This window comes from Thermobia domestica, chromosome 2 (genome assembly GCF_964235325.1).
Source record: "Thermobia domestica chromosome 2, izTheDome1.hap1.1, whole genome shotgun sequence".
Lineage (NCBI taxonomy): Eukaryota > Metazoa > Arthropoda > Insecta > Zygentoma > Lepismatidae > Thermobia > Thermobia domestica.
Window position 1 is genome coordinate 58,367,358 of NC_137455.1, and position 17,798 is coordinate 58,385,155.

Below are 17,798 nucleotides of genomic sequence, written 5' to 3' on the forward strand. Positions count from 1 at the left end.
ATTTCAAGATAAAATAATTGGTGGGCTAGTAATTCATGCCCTTTTATTCAAGTTACTTATTCAGTGCTAAACTCAATTCTGCAGATCTCTTGTAGTTCAAGATTAACAACCAATTTATAACAATAATTCATTTCAAATTATTGTTTCGTAAAATAAATGATGGTGTATCACATAAGTGCAGAAAGATAAATGAAGTTAATATCTCATTTGTTTCAGCTTTCAAATATTGAAAATAAATAAATAAAATTCTAATCGAAGCGGAAATGTCTATAGAATTTATTAAATGGTCAGGTTCTTAATTTAAGCGATGTTTTTGTATTTATTTGATTTACTTATACTATTAAGCCAATAGAATGAACCCTCTAGCTTTAGTAATAATGGCTTCGACATATTGTAACTGCTTTTCTCGTTTGATGAATGGAATCAAGCTATCATCTTATATTCTTATGTTCAGGGACACAGGAACGCTAATAATTAGGGAGTGGATAAAATTTTAAATATTTATTGAATATGGAAATTGCAGATAAAATCCTATTACAATTTACGCAGAACATAAAATACGCATAATAAATAAAAATACATGTAATAGAATGACAAGTACAGCAACAAACTAAAAGAATACACAAATACCATATTTAAAAAAAACACTAAAGACATGCTGAATCATACAGTAACATACAGATATTCGATCTATACTGGTAAATAATATAAAAGATATTGTTTCTTAACATAATGTAAATTATTGTTGAAGATATTTATTGTACGAAAATACTGACAGTTTCAACTCGCTTACAAATACGTTCTTCTGCCAGTTTAGATACACATCTAAAAATTCGAAAATTCCTTGTTATTTCTTGGAACATAAACATTTAAAATGAAACAAATGTAATTTACTTACCAAGATGTTATGTAAAGTTCTCAATTCAAATAATTCCCTCCTGTTGGCGAAGCTTAATAAACCTAATGCCAATCTAGTTTGCTGGGTCGATTTTCACTCATGTTCCTTAAATTTTCATTTTAACCAGGCAAAAAGTAAATTTTGATTCGATTCCAGATTATTAAAAAAATATTGAGTTTCTGTTCCACATATTGGAAAAATATTCTAAATGACTTCTTACATTTGCAAAATATAATACTAAACAAGTTTTCAGACTTGTAAAAATCCTATAAATCCATTTGATTAAACACAGGTTTCTACGTGCTTTAGAAATAATAGTTTCAATGTACTTATTGAATAACACCATCAAATACATCACCTAAATTTCTTTCTGTTGATTTTTATTTTCATTACGATCATTCATATTTTCATTATTTTCCTTATTAATTTGCATATTTCGGATTCTTTTCGTATTTTTTGATACAACCTCTGTTTATTCGTTGTTCATATTCTTGTTTTCACCATCTGGGTTTAAACCTATTGTATTGTTGTAAAGCCCAGGAAAATTCTTATAAATCTGTCTGCCGATTTCTTTTAACTCTCTTGTTTTTATTTTCTTTATTTGTATTAGTGTTATGTTCAGTGTTCTTTATTTGTATTAGTGGTGTACTAATAGAAACGCCTCTCCAGGCTCAGAAACCTTAGTTACCTTTGTACTCACATTTTCTCTTTTGATACATTTCTCACATTTAAAACCAGCACGCAAAGTAACATTTCTACCTTCGATTGAATCCTTTACATTGAAGTAAAATTCCTGTGAACTGACTGAACAAGTAAGTGCCTTTTGCATCATATATTGAGAGTTCACAAACAGGACACATCTTCATTAAGCATTATGCTATATAATAAAATCAGTCTAAAATAACACAATAACCTGATAATTAAATAAGATACTCACTGTACTGGCTCATATAAGACAAGGTCTATAACACAATTCAAACAAGAAAAAGGAAATAAGAACGAACAATAGCTTCTTATCTCGGCCAGAGGATCTAGAATAAAATTCAGAAGACTACATGACCCTTCACTCAGCAGGGTGTCTACTGATACTGGAAATACTGGAATTTAATTTTGATACTGGAAATACTTCAAATATACTGGAATTTTGATCGACATACTAGAAGAATTATAAAATATACAAATATTATCATTCTTTATTTACCGTGGAATTTTGAACTCCAAAAGTTCATGGTGGTAGTAATCTTGCATTATAACTAGAATAGAATAATACACAATTATTTATATATGTTATAACAAACTTAATAATTCAGTTATATAATACAAATAATGCTCTTGGCTCACTGTATCAGGCCTTCGAGTGGGTTGTGTACGGGCCATGAAAGTCATGAATTGAGGTTGTCGGTCACAGGAAAGTACTGAAATTGAACATCAGATCATGAAAAAAGTATTTTATAGAACAACAATACTTACGTAATATAGTACAGTTACTGAAATAATAAATTGTGATTTTCCCTAATGATCCAGCGTTAAGACGTGACACCCTCTCTCTTGGGGTTTGATAGTCACCATCTTTCCTCTTTCTACTAATGCTGTTTTTTTTTTTTTTTTTTTTTTTTTTTTCCAATACCTCACGTATAACAACAATGGATGCATTATATTATATGCACTGCTTCAAGTACAGTATACAGGGCTGCAAACTAGTCAGTAAAGTTAGTAAAAGTTCGCCCAGTGATGGGAAACTGAGGGCCAGTTTTAATGCTTGGTATGGATGTGGCACATTGCTTGTGTAAAGCTTTCAGCGCGTGTAAAGATTTCAGCGCTTTCGTAAGCAGCTATATATACCTAATCATTTGTATTTCAAAGAAATCAAGGTTAACTAAATTTATTAAAAATAAAATATTCATTTTATGGCAAAACAATTGCGAACCTGAAATCAAGAGTGTGATTATTCCTAAAAACTTTTTAAAAAATCATTGTATTAGATACTAGAATTTTGCTGATAGTTGTACTGAATATAGAGAAATATACTGGAATTTTGAAATTGAAACTCAGTAGACACCCTACTCAGTGATTTAAAAAGACAAGATGTGTGTCCTTGTTCAGCCACCAGGAAATATTTGATCTGCTCCATTAACAGGTGAGATGCAGACTAGTTTTCCTAATGTTATTGGCCCCATCAACCATCAGGAAGGGATAGCTACTCAGAAATGTTAAGAGGCCGTGAAAAAAGAACTATCCTAGAAAAATGAGCAGCCCTGGGGCAAAAGACTGAAAAATAATAATAATAATAATAATAATAATAATAATAATAATAATAATAATAATAATAATAATAATAATGTCGTCAGGAAATGAAGCATGTATTCAATACCCGTTTTTCAGAATTTAGGTTATACAATATATATCTTTACTTTTCCTCTCTTCCGTTCCTTCTCTGATAGTACTTTTCTATTCCGCTCTGTTCCCGCTTTTAATTCATCGGAAATTGATAATAGTGTAGATCTATAAGGTCTTCTAGCGTTGAACCTTTCAGGAGCTCATTTATTAGTCAGGAGTAATGTCCATTAGCACTCTCAGGATAGGAATATGATTAAACATTTGGACAGTACTTCTGTTATCTAAATAAAACGAGATGTTAAACTTGATTGTATAGTGCGTTCAGGTCTTGTTATTGTCAGAAAAGTATCGAAACAATCACGTTTATCTTTGTGTATGTGTATACTATGTTAGTGTAATATCTAACACATAAATGAGGGTGTATGTTATGGTAATATTTAACACACATAAATGAGGGTGTATATTATGCTATGGTAATATGTAACACACTGAATGAGGATAAACTTTAACCTTCAACTCTTTTAAGAGACATATACTGCAATATAAATACGGTAATGCCACATTGCAATCAGTTGCTGTGCTATAACCCACTGCGGGAGACTTTCTAAATCCACTGTAATAGCATGCGAAATAATTTACTGGATTCAGATAAACTAAATTCACATATTTTCAAATCATTTTTAGTGGTAAATAATTGTACACTAATAATAAGTGAAAATAAATTAAAAAAAAAAAAAAAAAATTCATGAGGAACGGAAATGAACCTTTGAATAATTGATTCTATACATTCTATCTATATATTAAAATGCTAGGCTTATATGTTTGTCTCCAATCCTTTCGACAATGAGATCTCGAAAACCACAAGTGCTAGAAATGTGCCGTTTTCGCAGGTCGATTCCAAATTTTGTGTAGATTGTCCAATTTTAATTGAATATTAAAAAAAACGTGGCTGTTATCTTTATTACATTTTTTTAGGGGTACACTGGAAGTGTTGAAATTTTAAAAAACTAAAGCATCGTATCTTATGAGTTACACATTCCAACAAAACGTAGTTATATACAGGGGTTGTATATCTCCCAGACGTTTATTTCATGGCTAAATGATTATGAAAAACTAAGGATAACCATTTCTCCAGGCTAATATAAATCTTTAGTTTTTGGAGTGTTTTGCTCAATGAACACCATATAATTGACATTGTAATTAATTGTGTATGTAATGTACTTGCTTATTACATATTTCATGCAAGAAGAAAACTGATCATACATGACGAAACTCCAACCGGAAGTAGGCTGAAATCTTGCAAACGATGCGAAATATTGAAAAAAAAAATCGAAAAAAACTCCCCTTTATAGTATACTCCTTGCCGATTTATCAAGGCGTCTTTCACTTGTCTGTAAAGGGACGTGTACAGATGTTGAGGAGTGAAAAGGAGATTCATGCTCATATGTGAATGATACGCTGTGTAGAGAACGCAGGTTCAGCTAGTCTATATATTAAAATGCTGGGTTTATGTTTGTTCGCAATCCTTTCGACAATAAGATCTCGAAAACTACAAGTGCTAGAAACGTGCCGTTTTCGCTAGTCCATTCCAAATTTTGTGTAGATTGTCCAGTTCTCATTCAAATTTTCAGTAACCATGTCGCTATTCTATTCAACATTTAAGGGCCGTTTTGAGCCCATAAGATTAACATTGTTGCAGACCGAAATTAGGGTGTTAGGCAACCCGTAGAGAGGTTACGTATGGTGGGTTGACGGACAGTACAGGTGCTTTGCTTAAATCTGAATGGCAAAACCTATTGTATGCTGGCAACTTCAAAGGATTCAAAAGATGCAATAAGGCGTACTCAGACGGATATGGATTTATTAGAAAAAAAAAAAATTTTTTTCACTTGATATCGTGTTACTTTTACAAATTTTCTACAAACTCAATCCAACATCTATACATAGTAGTTCACTTCCTTTGTGAGTCTGCTATCCTTTACTTGTGTAAGGAGACATGCACAGTGGGAAGGAGATTCAGGGTCATAACGGAACGATACGCTGAGTAGACAGCGCAGGTTCAGCAAATATTATTAAAAAAGGTTCAGGATTCTTTTCTCAAATTATATGTTTTTTTATACATATAAATTCACTAGCGTTTAAGGAGAAAAAAATGTTCAAAGACGAAACCTACATCAGTAGATAGCTCTTACTGAGCTGAACAGAAAGATATTGGTGATGATAATCCTTATGCGTAGTTTTCGGATTTTTTTTTAAAAAGTTGAAAATTGGTGCTGTACAATAGGTACTCTTTCGCCAAGTTTATATTATATTATGACACTACCAGGACAACAGTACGCAATATGATTACCGGTAATGAGATATAGTTCATAATCATGAATAATTATTAAACTTTAAATTTTGTTTAAACCTATAATATTACTCGAAGATGAGACTAATATTAATCAATAGGCAACATCCAAATTAACCAAGTAGATACTAAAAAAGAAATTTTCATGATTAGTTTTCGAGAAAACTGAAAAATGAATTTTTATGGCGCTAAAAGTATGTCGTTCACTTGCAAATAATAGATTTTTTTTATTATGCTGAAATAGACTTTTCATTTATTACTATATATTGCGAGTGGTGATTATATTTAGAAAAAAAACTATATAAATAAAAAGCTTAGTACTCACCTCAGATCACATGTTCGTCTAAGAAGTAAAATTCGGAAATAACTATGTCCCTCCTCAGTTTAGCGGCACGAAAAAGAAAATCTAAAGATGGGCTAGAAACATGGATCGGGGAAAAAGCCAGATTAAAAAGAGTAAAGAAAATATAAAGTAATCCACTTCTCGTCAAGAGAAAGTTGTACACATGTTTGTTCAGCAATCACTACTTATATTACAGCAGTATGCTGTACATTTTCACTTGTAAATTATTATTTACTTGTAAATTTGGGCCATAATGCATTTTAAATAGGTACTAGGCTGAATCGGCTATTAGAAGAAGAAATAATATATAAAAAAAATATTCAAATGTTTTTATGTAATCAAAAATCTCTATGTCGTCGTCATGACAACAAAAATAAATAGAATTATTGAGTGAGCTAAGCAGACATCTTAAAAATTTATGTAGAAGTAAAACGTACACTTCTCCATCACATTTATTAAACTAAGTGTATAAAAGGTAATTGATGTGTTTTAATGGCTCAATATTAATGTGATTAAGAACCAGTATCGTTATAATATACTACGTAAGTTAGCCAGTGTACTTCTAACAGTGACATATGTATTTTTAACAGTGGCAAACATAATTCCAACAGTGACACACAAACTACTTATAAATTTCACAATATTAGTAGCGTTAAATGAAAAAAAAAAAAAAATCATCCAACGATGAGATCTATCAATCAATCGATAGAAGTCCTTGATCTGAAGAAAATGATAATAGATAGATGTAAATCCTCATGCCTAAATGTTTTTCTTCGAGAAAATCGAAAAAAAAAAAAAGTTTTGTGTAACTAAAATTTGATATTGTACAATAATCATCCCACCTAATTAAGATGAAACATAATGAAGTATACCCTGTAATGAAACATAATGAAGTATACACTGGAATGAAACACGATAAAGTATACACTATAATGAAACATGAACAAGTGTACGCTATAGTGAAACAGGATGAAGTAGCTTTTCATTATATAGCTACAAAAGACGATAATACACAGTATGGTTAATGAGATATAATTAAAAATCTTCTCATTAACCTTCTCATCATAAAAATATAATTAATTCTTTAATTTTGTCTAAAGATGAAACACTTGATAATCACATCGACCTGAACAATGTGACATAGTACTTTAGGCTAAATTCTTAATGCACAGTATTTGAGAAAATAGAGTTTTTATGATTCTACGAGGTATATCTATTGTTGCTAATAATAATTTTTATTCTGCTAGTAAAGATTGATTTATTGATCTACTTTATATGAAAAATGAATAGTGTTAAATAGAAATAACATCTAACCAAAGCATATTTTTTCTTTACTCATTTGTGTTTATTATTATTACTGTAATGAGTTTATTAATACGTTACTGTACTCTAATAATGGATTTGATGAAGGCAACGATGTATTGCCGAAACCAACCCAGGTTAGTAATACAAAGTTTAAAAAAAAAAAAAAAAAAAAAAAAAAAAAAAAAAAAAAAAAAAAAAAATTCTAGAGCAGTGATAAACAAAGAGCAATACCGTTGACGGTGTTTGTCTTTAGATTCCGAAGTAATCTCCAGCATCCAACACCTTTTGCCAACGTTCCTGCAGTTGCACAATACCCTAGCAGGAGCGGATCCAGGGGGGGGGGGGATCGGGGGGACTTTCTTATTTTATATATATAAAAGTCATCCCAAGGTTTGGAGCCCTTAAAAGTAGCAGTATAACAACCCCCTCCCCCAGAAGTCGGTCCTGGATCCGCCCAGTGATAAAACTTCGCGGTCGTGGATGGAAAAGTCCGTGAGTACGTTCCTTCTTCATTCGTGAAGGATCTCCCACGGAGGTGATCGTCCAGAGAGCAATACAGGTGGTAATCTGTCTGTACGAAGTCCATTGAATATGGTGCATGGCAATGTCTCCCAACCAAGTTACTGAAGGGTATCTCGGGTCCTCTTTGCCACATGTGGCTTGGCATTGTCGTGCAGGACCAGCACACCCTTGCGATTCACCAATGCCAGTTCTTTCTACTGCAATACATGGTGCACCCTTTGCAACTGCTGAGAGTAAAGGTCAACAGTGTTGATCTGACCTGGTGGGAGGAGCTCGTAATGCACCACTTGCCGACAATTTCAGCATACAGAAAGTATAACCTGTTAGATTAAATTCCTTAATCGGAAATCTTTATATCGTATCTAGATCACTTGTTTGTATCTATTTTACTACAACAGTAATCTACACATGAATCTTGTTTATGCTTTATCTGTACCTTTATCCTAGTTTCATACAAATCTCTTAAAACATATAACTCATCATTAGCATATCTTCCTGTAATCTTCAAATCCTAAATCATATTTTACATAACATCCATAATCTATATCTTCGTTAAATCTTGTCACTTTCTATTTGCACATACTCATGCCCAAATTACCTTAGGAACGGCTAGTGCACATTTTTTAAACACTTTTTATCTATGTATTCTTATATTCTAACATAACCTTTCGTGGGTGCAGAAGTGGTTTTGGGATCACGGGCCGACAACCAATGTTTGGTACTCTTGAGTGTCATATGGGACCCACTTTTCATTACCAATGAGCAAGCGATAAAAGATGGTTATGTTCCAGTACCGACTGAGCGAGGACAAACAGGCTGTGTCACTCGTCATTCTTGTTGACTGCTGACAATGTGGGGTAACCACTTGTTTCACTTGTATGACTCCCCTATCCCATGCAGGTTCAGTCTGACTGTTTTAGCGGAAATATGGAATCTTTCTGCAAGCTAATCACACGTTAGACCATTGTCATCCTCGATGGCTGCTTTCAGGGCCTCGTCATCCAACACGTTGTCGTCCACTGTGACGTTCATCCGAGAGGCTCACTTTCCCGAGCGGAATTTCTAGAAGTGCCTGGTGATGCGTTCGTTCACGATATTTTTCCCGAAATGTTTGACATATGAGGTGACTTAACGCGGCAGCTGACAAGCCAATCTTAAAATCAAACAACAAACTCTCTCTTCGACACTGGACGAGCTATAACTTTGTGTGTGCGCAACGTACCTGTATTACTAAAGGTCGATGATCAGACTAATCCCTGATTGTTTAGCAGGCATGTGCGTCATTTCGTTTCCTCTCTCTGAGCGCATAATTAACGGGACGTAAAAAACGGCAAATACTTTCTTCGTTACCTTGTAATAAAGAATTTTATTTGCTGGACTTGATATTAATTTAATTCATATGTAATTCCAAAGGTAGGAGCTGCTTTCAAATACAATCTTAAGTAGGAGATTGTACGTATATCGGTTGATTTCACCTAACAGTGACAGACACACACACACACTACCTATGATGCAATTCCAGGACTCATAGCGAGTCACTTTTTTTTAAAAGCTAAAAGTTACTTTTTCCAAGTTGGTCACTAAAAGTTATTCTTTTCCCCCCAAGTTTCACTAAAAGTTACTTTAGGGGAGGAGGGGGGTTAGTCAATTTTTCGTGTTGAAACTGGCCATGTGGAGACATTTTACCTAAGAAGAACCACAGAAGAAGGACTCTTGAAACATACAAATCTAGCAATAGACAATGCAAACTTTTCCAAAGAGAACCTCTTGATGTTAGGTAGTGATGGACCAAATACCAATAAAAAGCTTCACAGAATGATAAATGAGGACAAAGGAGTTTGCTTAATATAGGAACATGTAACACACACAGTTCATAACGCATTCCAAAAAGTACTCCAAGAATTTGGAATTGAAATGAGTGATTTTGTCATTGATTTGTCATGTGTACTTTTTTTTTTTTTTTTTTTTTTTTTCCAACGGTTGGCACTCAAGGTGGGAAGATTTCACTAAGGACTGCCTAAACATTGATTTATCAAACATGAGAGTGGCTTATACTTGAAAAATCACGTGAAAGAGTTCTTGAACTCAGTTCTCTGCAGGAGTATTTCTTCAAGTTTCTTCCTGTAAAGAAATCAAACCTCATTTCTACTGGAAAATACAAGTCAGTTTCTAAAATTTTGAAAGACTCTTCAACCAAAGCGCAGTTAAATTTTGTCATTTCAAGTACAAAACTTTTCAACAATATCACAAAATGGCTTTAGGTGGAGCCCCTTGTACATGTTCTGTACTCTAAACTTCAAACTGTTACCAAGGTTTTGTTATTGTGAATTGTGAAGAAAGAAATTCTTACATCTTTGAACTGGATGAAAGTGCTGTAAGTAAGGAAAATCTGTTACCTGTTGAAGTATAGTGTAAAGAAGCAGCAAGCAAGCAGTTGGAAGAAGAAGGATGTGCTTAGTTTCAAGAAAAATGTAAAGTTTCACTACGTGGTAGTATATAGACAGATAGTGAAAACCTTTGAAATTTCCATGGAACTTAAATGCCTGCCTTCATCCGAAGAATGTAAAGTAATTTGAGTGTGTCACGTATATTACAAATCTGGCAAAAGTTCTTCCCCTCAACATTGACTTGGATTTACTGAGTGATGAGTGGCGGTTACTTCAACTTGAAAATTTCTTAGGAAGTCTTGAATAGATGTGACCGAATAGATGTTTACCAATCATGTGGTACCAAGACAAAATTTGTAACAAACCAGTTGTACAAGAAAAATGTTATTACATTAATGGTAATCTAGATGCTATATATTAATTACATACTTTAATTTTGTATTATTGGTCATAATGAAAATGTAGAAATTTGGCCTTACCCCATGTAGATCAAAGTTGAAATATAAAACCGTGCAAAGTATGTATTAATAATGAACCTCTAAACAGAAGTAATCATATATATATATATATATATATATATATATATATATATATATATATATATATATATATATATATAATATTAGCTGACAAACTTAAGTAAAATAATTTTTAATCCTAACATGCTAAAACATTACGTATTTCAACTATGATCCAGCCTGATATTTTGGTGGGAAAAAAATGCAAAATTCAATTTATGCCCAAGTTTGGGATGAAGGTTTACTTTTTAATGAAAATTTGATCACTTTTACATGTGCTTTTGGTCACTTTTCAGCTATTTAGAAGAGACCAGACCACTATGAGCCCTGTAATTCATTTTGAACTATTGATGTGTTTAATATGTTTGCAGCTTGATAACAATTTTTCTATTACACTTACAATAAATAACTGGCTCTTATGAATAACGAAGTATTTTTGCTTGCAGTACAATCATTTTTCAGCAGTAAGTACAAGAGACTTGAACCTACACTTTTAACGTGTATTCTGGATCACAAATACATTTGCAAGAAATAGAACCCGGGATTTTCTTACCAAGGTGATAACTCACTCTATGGCCTATGGAACCCGGAGGTTCAATGCCGCGTTCACAAAAGCTCTCCACTGACTTCTATCCTTAGCTAATTGAATCCAGTTTCTACTTTGTATTCCTATCTCTGCGAGATCCATCTTAATATTGTCCTCCCATCTGTGCCTAGGTCTTCCTAATGGTCGTTTTGCGATGGCTCTTCCAGTCAAGACTTTGAAAGCGTGGAAGTATTTAGTCTCGAAATAGCTGGAATGGAAGACCCAGCTTCGATTTCCGGCGGGAGCTCATATGGTTCAGATCTCCCACGTTAAGCTGTATATCCACGTCTCATATAGCCTAGCTGTTCAAAAGGGACGCTAAACTGAAAGTAAAATCAAATCGAGATAGCTGGAATGAAGTACATCTCTTTTAATTCCTTTTAAGGTTTCTCTTATTTTGAGGGTTTAAGTTATAATGTTTGTCTATAGATATTTCACAGGAAACTAAGAAATGTAAGAAAAGTATGTAATAATCAAGTGGCTATAAATTAGAACTAATAAAGTTAGGTCTTTTAATTTTCTCTATTCATATTTACAATAATTTTGAGAAAGAGTGAAATTAAAAAGAAAGAAACCAGGCAGATTGGATGAATGGTTGATAAAAGATTTTACCTTCACCAATAAAAATACTCTAAAGCAACCTGATTCTGTATTTCTAAAATAAATTTTCAGCACTAAATGTTGAGTTACTCAATAAAATCAAAACAAAATGGTACAGCAGGCTCAAAAATAACTGTCCATACCGATGCAATACATAGAAACACTTGATGTAAAGAATCAGTGGGACTTGAATCATATCAAACATATCCTCAACGAATTAAAAATTAATAAATTAATAAATAAAATGAATGAATGAATAAATAACTATATAAATTAGTTGATGTCTTAACTAATTCGATAACTTCTTTTTAAATTCTGGTACGGCGTACGGAAGATCTCTTCTCCCTGGTTTTTATTATTATTATTATTATTATTATTATTATTATTATTATTATTATTATTATTATTATTATTATTATTATTATTATTATTATTATAAAGGAAAATATTAAATTTTCTTAATCAGTAAAGTTAGAACTACGTTCTGAGAAGAATATGTCAAATTTATAAAGAATTAAAAATAAAAAATAAATTTTAAAAAATTAAATAGGAGGAGCTGTAAGCTGTGAAATGATGTAATATTCTTTGAATCTTTCCTACATATGCTATTGCCATATGTCAGATTTAATCTGAAAAATTTTCTTTCTTGGAGTGTACACTCTACTTTATGATGGCCAAAAAGAAATTTTATTAGACTTAGAGTATTACTTATATAATATTTTTATGAAAGTCATGTAACAAACTTCTCAGAAGCTGATTATTACCGGTTACAAATAGGCTTCAAATCATCAAAACGCATGGCAATTTTAGCTTTTCTTCTGCATTATAAATGATAAATTGAATAAATAACCGATGTTACATCACTCGAATTTGTCTATTCAATGATATACAGAGAGTGGAACAATAATGACTACCGAAAATCGAACTAGTCACTGTCTTACCGTGCTGATGCATAAACCTCTACGCTATCCAGTCCACACTCTGAACAACCATACATTCGATCACTCCTGAAGTCTGCGTTCAGCCACTCACTGTATCACAACTCCTTTTATGCTTAGAAAACTGTTCATTACAGAACATCTGGGTTATTTACTCCGTTCATGGTATACAATTCAATCACAGGTGTTCTGTAATTTAGAAATTGGATTGTCTAAGCACAAGAGAAGTTATGCTACATTTCATATAGTCTGAGTAGCTGAGCACAGACTTCGTGGGATAGAATCGTTCTTTTTAGAGAGTGGAGTGGGTTACGTGTTTACACGGTAAGTGTAAAGCCCAGGTTCGATTCTTGTCCCAGTCGTTTATTTGTTCAATCATTGTATATCATTTCATTCCTTCTCTTAAGTTTTGATAGAAATATGTAAATGGAAGGTAACAGGAAATTCGGTTAGATAATTGGGATAATTCAATTGGTATTGGAAATTAGTTCGTGAATTAGAATAAAAATCTACAAATTGTACTGTCTATCATAGGTGTGCACTTTTTTTTTTTTTTTTTTTTTTTTTTTTTTAAATTTAATGCTCTGTGATGATTTAAATGTTGTAGAATGTCTGAAGGTATATATCGTATGTTCAATTGAAACATTTATATGAGGATGGATGTGTTATTGTATTACAAGTTTGTCAAATAGTATTGCTAAAATTCAGCATTAAATTATTTAGAATAGTCAATCTACAATATAATTGTAATTAGTTTTACGGTTTTTATTTTCTATTCTTTTGAGCTGAATGTTGACATTTCCGCGTAATTGCTCATCTTTGTAGTAGTCAGGTGTTTCTACCATATTTAAAAATAAATTATACTTAGGAAACTAAATGATGAATCTATTTTATTTATAATAATAATAATAATAATAATAATAATAATAATAATAATAATAATATTTTTTTTTTTTCAGGTGAAATGGAGAAATGCCATGAAAGAAGATAAAGCTGTTAAGGAATGTTACTTATCCCCAGAAGCATACTATAAATTCTACAAAACTTACTTGGCTGGTGAGCCCAAATACGACGAAGATTGAACTCAATGTCAAACGAAACTTAATCCTTTGAGTTCTTAAATATTTTAAAATAATAAAAAGGTGTTTTGATGTATTATTGTTCTCATTATTTCTTTTTTTTCATGTTATGTATGCTTTTTAGTTTCAAGTGCAATAATTGTATGTACATATTTGGGAGAGTATTCACTTACACGTTGGATTGGATAGTATCATTCTCTTTAAATTTCAAAACAATGTATCTGAAAACTGCCAGTAGTAGAAGTTATTCATATATATGCATAAAATTAAGCTCTTTGTACTTTTCTCTGAATTTTGTAGTGAAATTGAAAACATATCAGAATGGCTGAACAGTGAGAAGATAATGATTTAGGAAAAATCAGAAATAAATTGAATCTTAGAGTAACGATTTTTAGTACATCTGAAGTAAAATATATATATATATATATATATATATAATATATATATATATATATATATATATATATATATATATATATATATATATATATATATATATATATATATATATATATATATATATATATATATATATATATAATACACCGTAAAACTTTCTGGAAAATGCAGTATTAATCCATACTTTCTTTTGAGATAATAGACTATCTTATTTTCTGAAGCACTGTTACAAGTAGAAGTAATAGATCACATTAATTATTTCCATTGTTCAAAAGGCTGTATGAATAGGATTTAAAAATATAATATTGAAAATTTTTCACAGTGAGAGAAAAAAATCCTTATATCGCTCAATATAACCTCTTCTAGAATACTCTTCCTGTATTAGTGCTAGCCAAGCTCAAAAAAACTGTTTATTAAAATTAAAAGTTAACTACGTAATATATCATATTGCCTTGAATGCAAGACTGCTTATCAATAAGTAATGGAATATTTTGTACTTAGAAAATTAAAATGTGTAAGTATCCTTGGAACACATGATTTGTAATGTCATGTTACTTAAAGAAAAATTTGGTAGCTGCAATTTGATGTTTATTCATAAAAGAAAATGTTAACTGATAAAATGGCAAATGTATTATCTGTATGTATTTTCCAAATCTGTAAGTGAAACAAAAATGTACAACGATTTGTGCAAAAGATTTATTTTTTTTTTATTTTTCCATTCGTAGAAGACAGACTTGGTTAAGGTTAGTTTTTTTTTTTTTTTTTTTTTTTTTTTTTTTTTTTTTTTTTACGTTTCTTACAATATACATTTCCAAAAGTGTTTTATATCATTTTGGTGATCAAAACATACAGAAATAAACTTACACGACCAAATTGCGCTTCAGTTAAATAGTAAACGCTATACAAAACTAAGGTTTACAATGTTTTTCTCGTAAAACTAATTAGAACAGAATAATAAATATGACATTATTTTTCACTAATTTTTTACATGATTTTTTACTTTACTCGATTTGGTGAAGGAAAAAGAAACTGTTCCTTACAGGATGTTTATTTTCTGTAATAAACGTAAAAACATTCCTTGTCATTCATAGCTACATCTCTTGAAAGGCATTTTCTCAAATATTATACTATCAATTAAAGTAAGTTATTTCAACACAGAAATTTAAAACTAGCTTTTTTAAGTATTCTGGTATAGGGCAACCTAATAACTTAATTAAGGCATCTTTTGTAATAGTAATGTTCTTAACATCACATAAATACGATATATATGCGGAGATGTGTATTCATTGGTATTCTGTGATAATTCTTCGATAACTTTTTATTACTTTTCTTTTTAAGCGAGTTAAGTATGAAAAATATATTCCAGAAAGTATTAAATGCATAATGTTAATAGATTCCAGCGTAAGTTTTTGTGACCAAGGCGAGCTAAAACGCAAAATGTACAGGGACCTTTGTGTCTTAAATAAATTTTACGAAATAATTCAGCATAATGAACGTTAAGGACAATCAGGCTGTATTTCGTTGCGTAATTCGACTTGACAATAAACGCTCAGGGTCTTCGAAAGAAGACAGTGATAAAACTAGAATACAAATCCTTGCTTAGCGCTTTATCAGTGTAAATATTTTTAGAAAATACTATGTTAGATCCAGTAAGCTGCTTTGTCCAAAGTAAAATAAATTCTTTATATTTTTACATCAGTTTTATGCAGTGTAGTTAGATGCTTTATTTTTTCTGGTGCTGAAAAATATATATTTGGAACAAAAGATGTAATGTGTTAGAAGTTTTATAAGTTTCCATGTGATCAAATTTGTGTGTTAGCTGAAATAATATGCCCTATATTTCGTATGTTTTTATTGAATTTATGAGAAATATTAATATTTCTTTAGTTTCTGTAAATGTATAGTATTAGAAAAGGAACAAATAATTAAATGAATCAGTAAAAGATCTTTTGTGGTTTGAATTATGCACGCTATAACACACATTGGAAATAATGTTTCTTGTAAAGTAATGTTTCTTCTCCAGTATACATATCTAAATTAAATAAAGGATGGATAATGGAAGAGGGCACCCTGAACTGACGAATCGAAATTGCAACTTTTCGCATTCCAATGCTAAAAGTTCACACATTATCTTCCCGAATGGTGCTTTCCAACTTTGTAATACCTACAGCAAGGCACGAAGAAGGTAACGTCACTGTTCGGGTATAGTTTACTGACTACGAAGTTTATAATTTAGTTCGAATTAATGGAATAATGGACAACATGTTAAATGAGGCATGGAATTCCATAAGGAACGCAGATTTGGGCCAGTAACTTTCTACTACAACTCAATTACCGTCCCAAAACATTCTTCCAACCTATGCTGTAATCATCTGCAATGCAAGGAAATGTTTAAATCACCTACAAATGGAATAGTCACCAGTCACCGGATTTGTTACCCATTGAGCTCTTGGGAGATGAACTTGACAGGACAGTTAGTAAATAGATGCTAACGAATACTGAAGGTCTTTGGAAGGCTCTTTAGAGCTACTGGAGTCGCATAGCTTCGCAAACGTTGGATAAATTAATCAAATTCCTGGAATTCGTAAAGCTCTTACTAAGACTAAGGGTCGGCATTTCATTGAACGTAAACATCTTAATAAAGTTGTCTCAGTGGAAACAGGACTATATTTGTTAATTTTATAGATATATATGAGCAATTATATTTATTTTGCAGAACAAGTCCAACAAATTGGGTTTTGTGTAAATATAAATATATGTATATATCTTCCTGAAAAATCAGTAGTGTGCTCAGACATATACTACATCGTTAGAGCAACTGGCCCTTGAGAGCGATGATGATCTAGCCACTTTAACAACGTAGGTTATAAGGAAAAAAGCTTTTTTAACTCAGAGTCACAGCTTTGGTTAGAGGATTCAGCTAAGTGGATGGCCCCCTTACTTTGTCATTTATTATATTCATATTCATATCGTCTTTATTGCAGAAACTTCAGAGGACATCTAAAGCATTATAATCGTCAGATCTTAAAGTTACAGATTAAAATGCATATACAATATTTACTAAAGGAAAAAATTGGATACATAATATTTACAAATATGGATACAGAAAAGAAAGAAAGAAAAAATATATAAAGATATAACTGTAATACATATCAATTGTAATTCCAATACAAAGAATAACGATCACAACACAATACAATAGATAACTACTCGTACTATACATGTCTATTTATTTCTCTCATAGTTCTTCTATTATTCACTTTAATTGCTTTGTAATTTCGTAAAACTCTTCTATATCATATATTGGATTATCTAATAAGAGTGATGTGAGTTTACTTTTAAAAGTACCCACTTCGGTATCTCTCAGTGCTTTTGGGAGAGAGTTGAATAATTTTGCGGACGTGCCAATAAAACTCTTTTGTGTCTATATCCCCAAGATTTCGTCTCGTATGAAATGATGCTCTTGAGTTGCAGCGCAGAATATTCGTTAACAGCACTCTTTTTCGTAGCACCCAGCAGAGAGAATCAGGTAGGCG

At 31.5% G+C, this 17,798-nt stretch overlaps 1 protein-coding gene across 1 annotated transcript in view; it reads left to right on the plus strand.

Annotated features, from left to right (window-relative positions):
• LOC145672500 (pyrimidodiazepine synthase-like) overlaps positions 1-16,209 on the plus strand; it is a 99,965-nt gene extending 83,756 nt beyond the window's left edge. The window contains exon 6 of the mRNA XM_081741665.1: positions 13,744-16,209. Coding sequence (XP_081597791.1) covers positions 13,744-13,866 — 123 coding nt within the window. The 3' untranslated portion in view covers positions 13,867-16,209. The remainder of the gene's footprint in view (positions 1-13,743) is intronic.
• Positions 16,210-17,798: the final 1,589 nt, after the last annotated feature.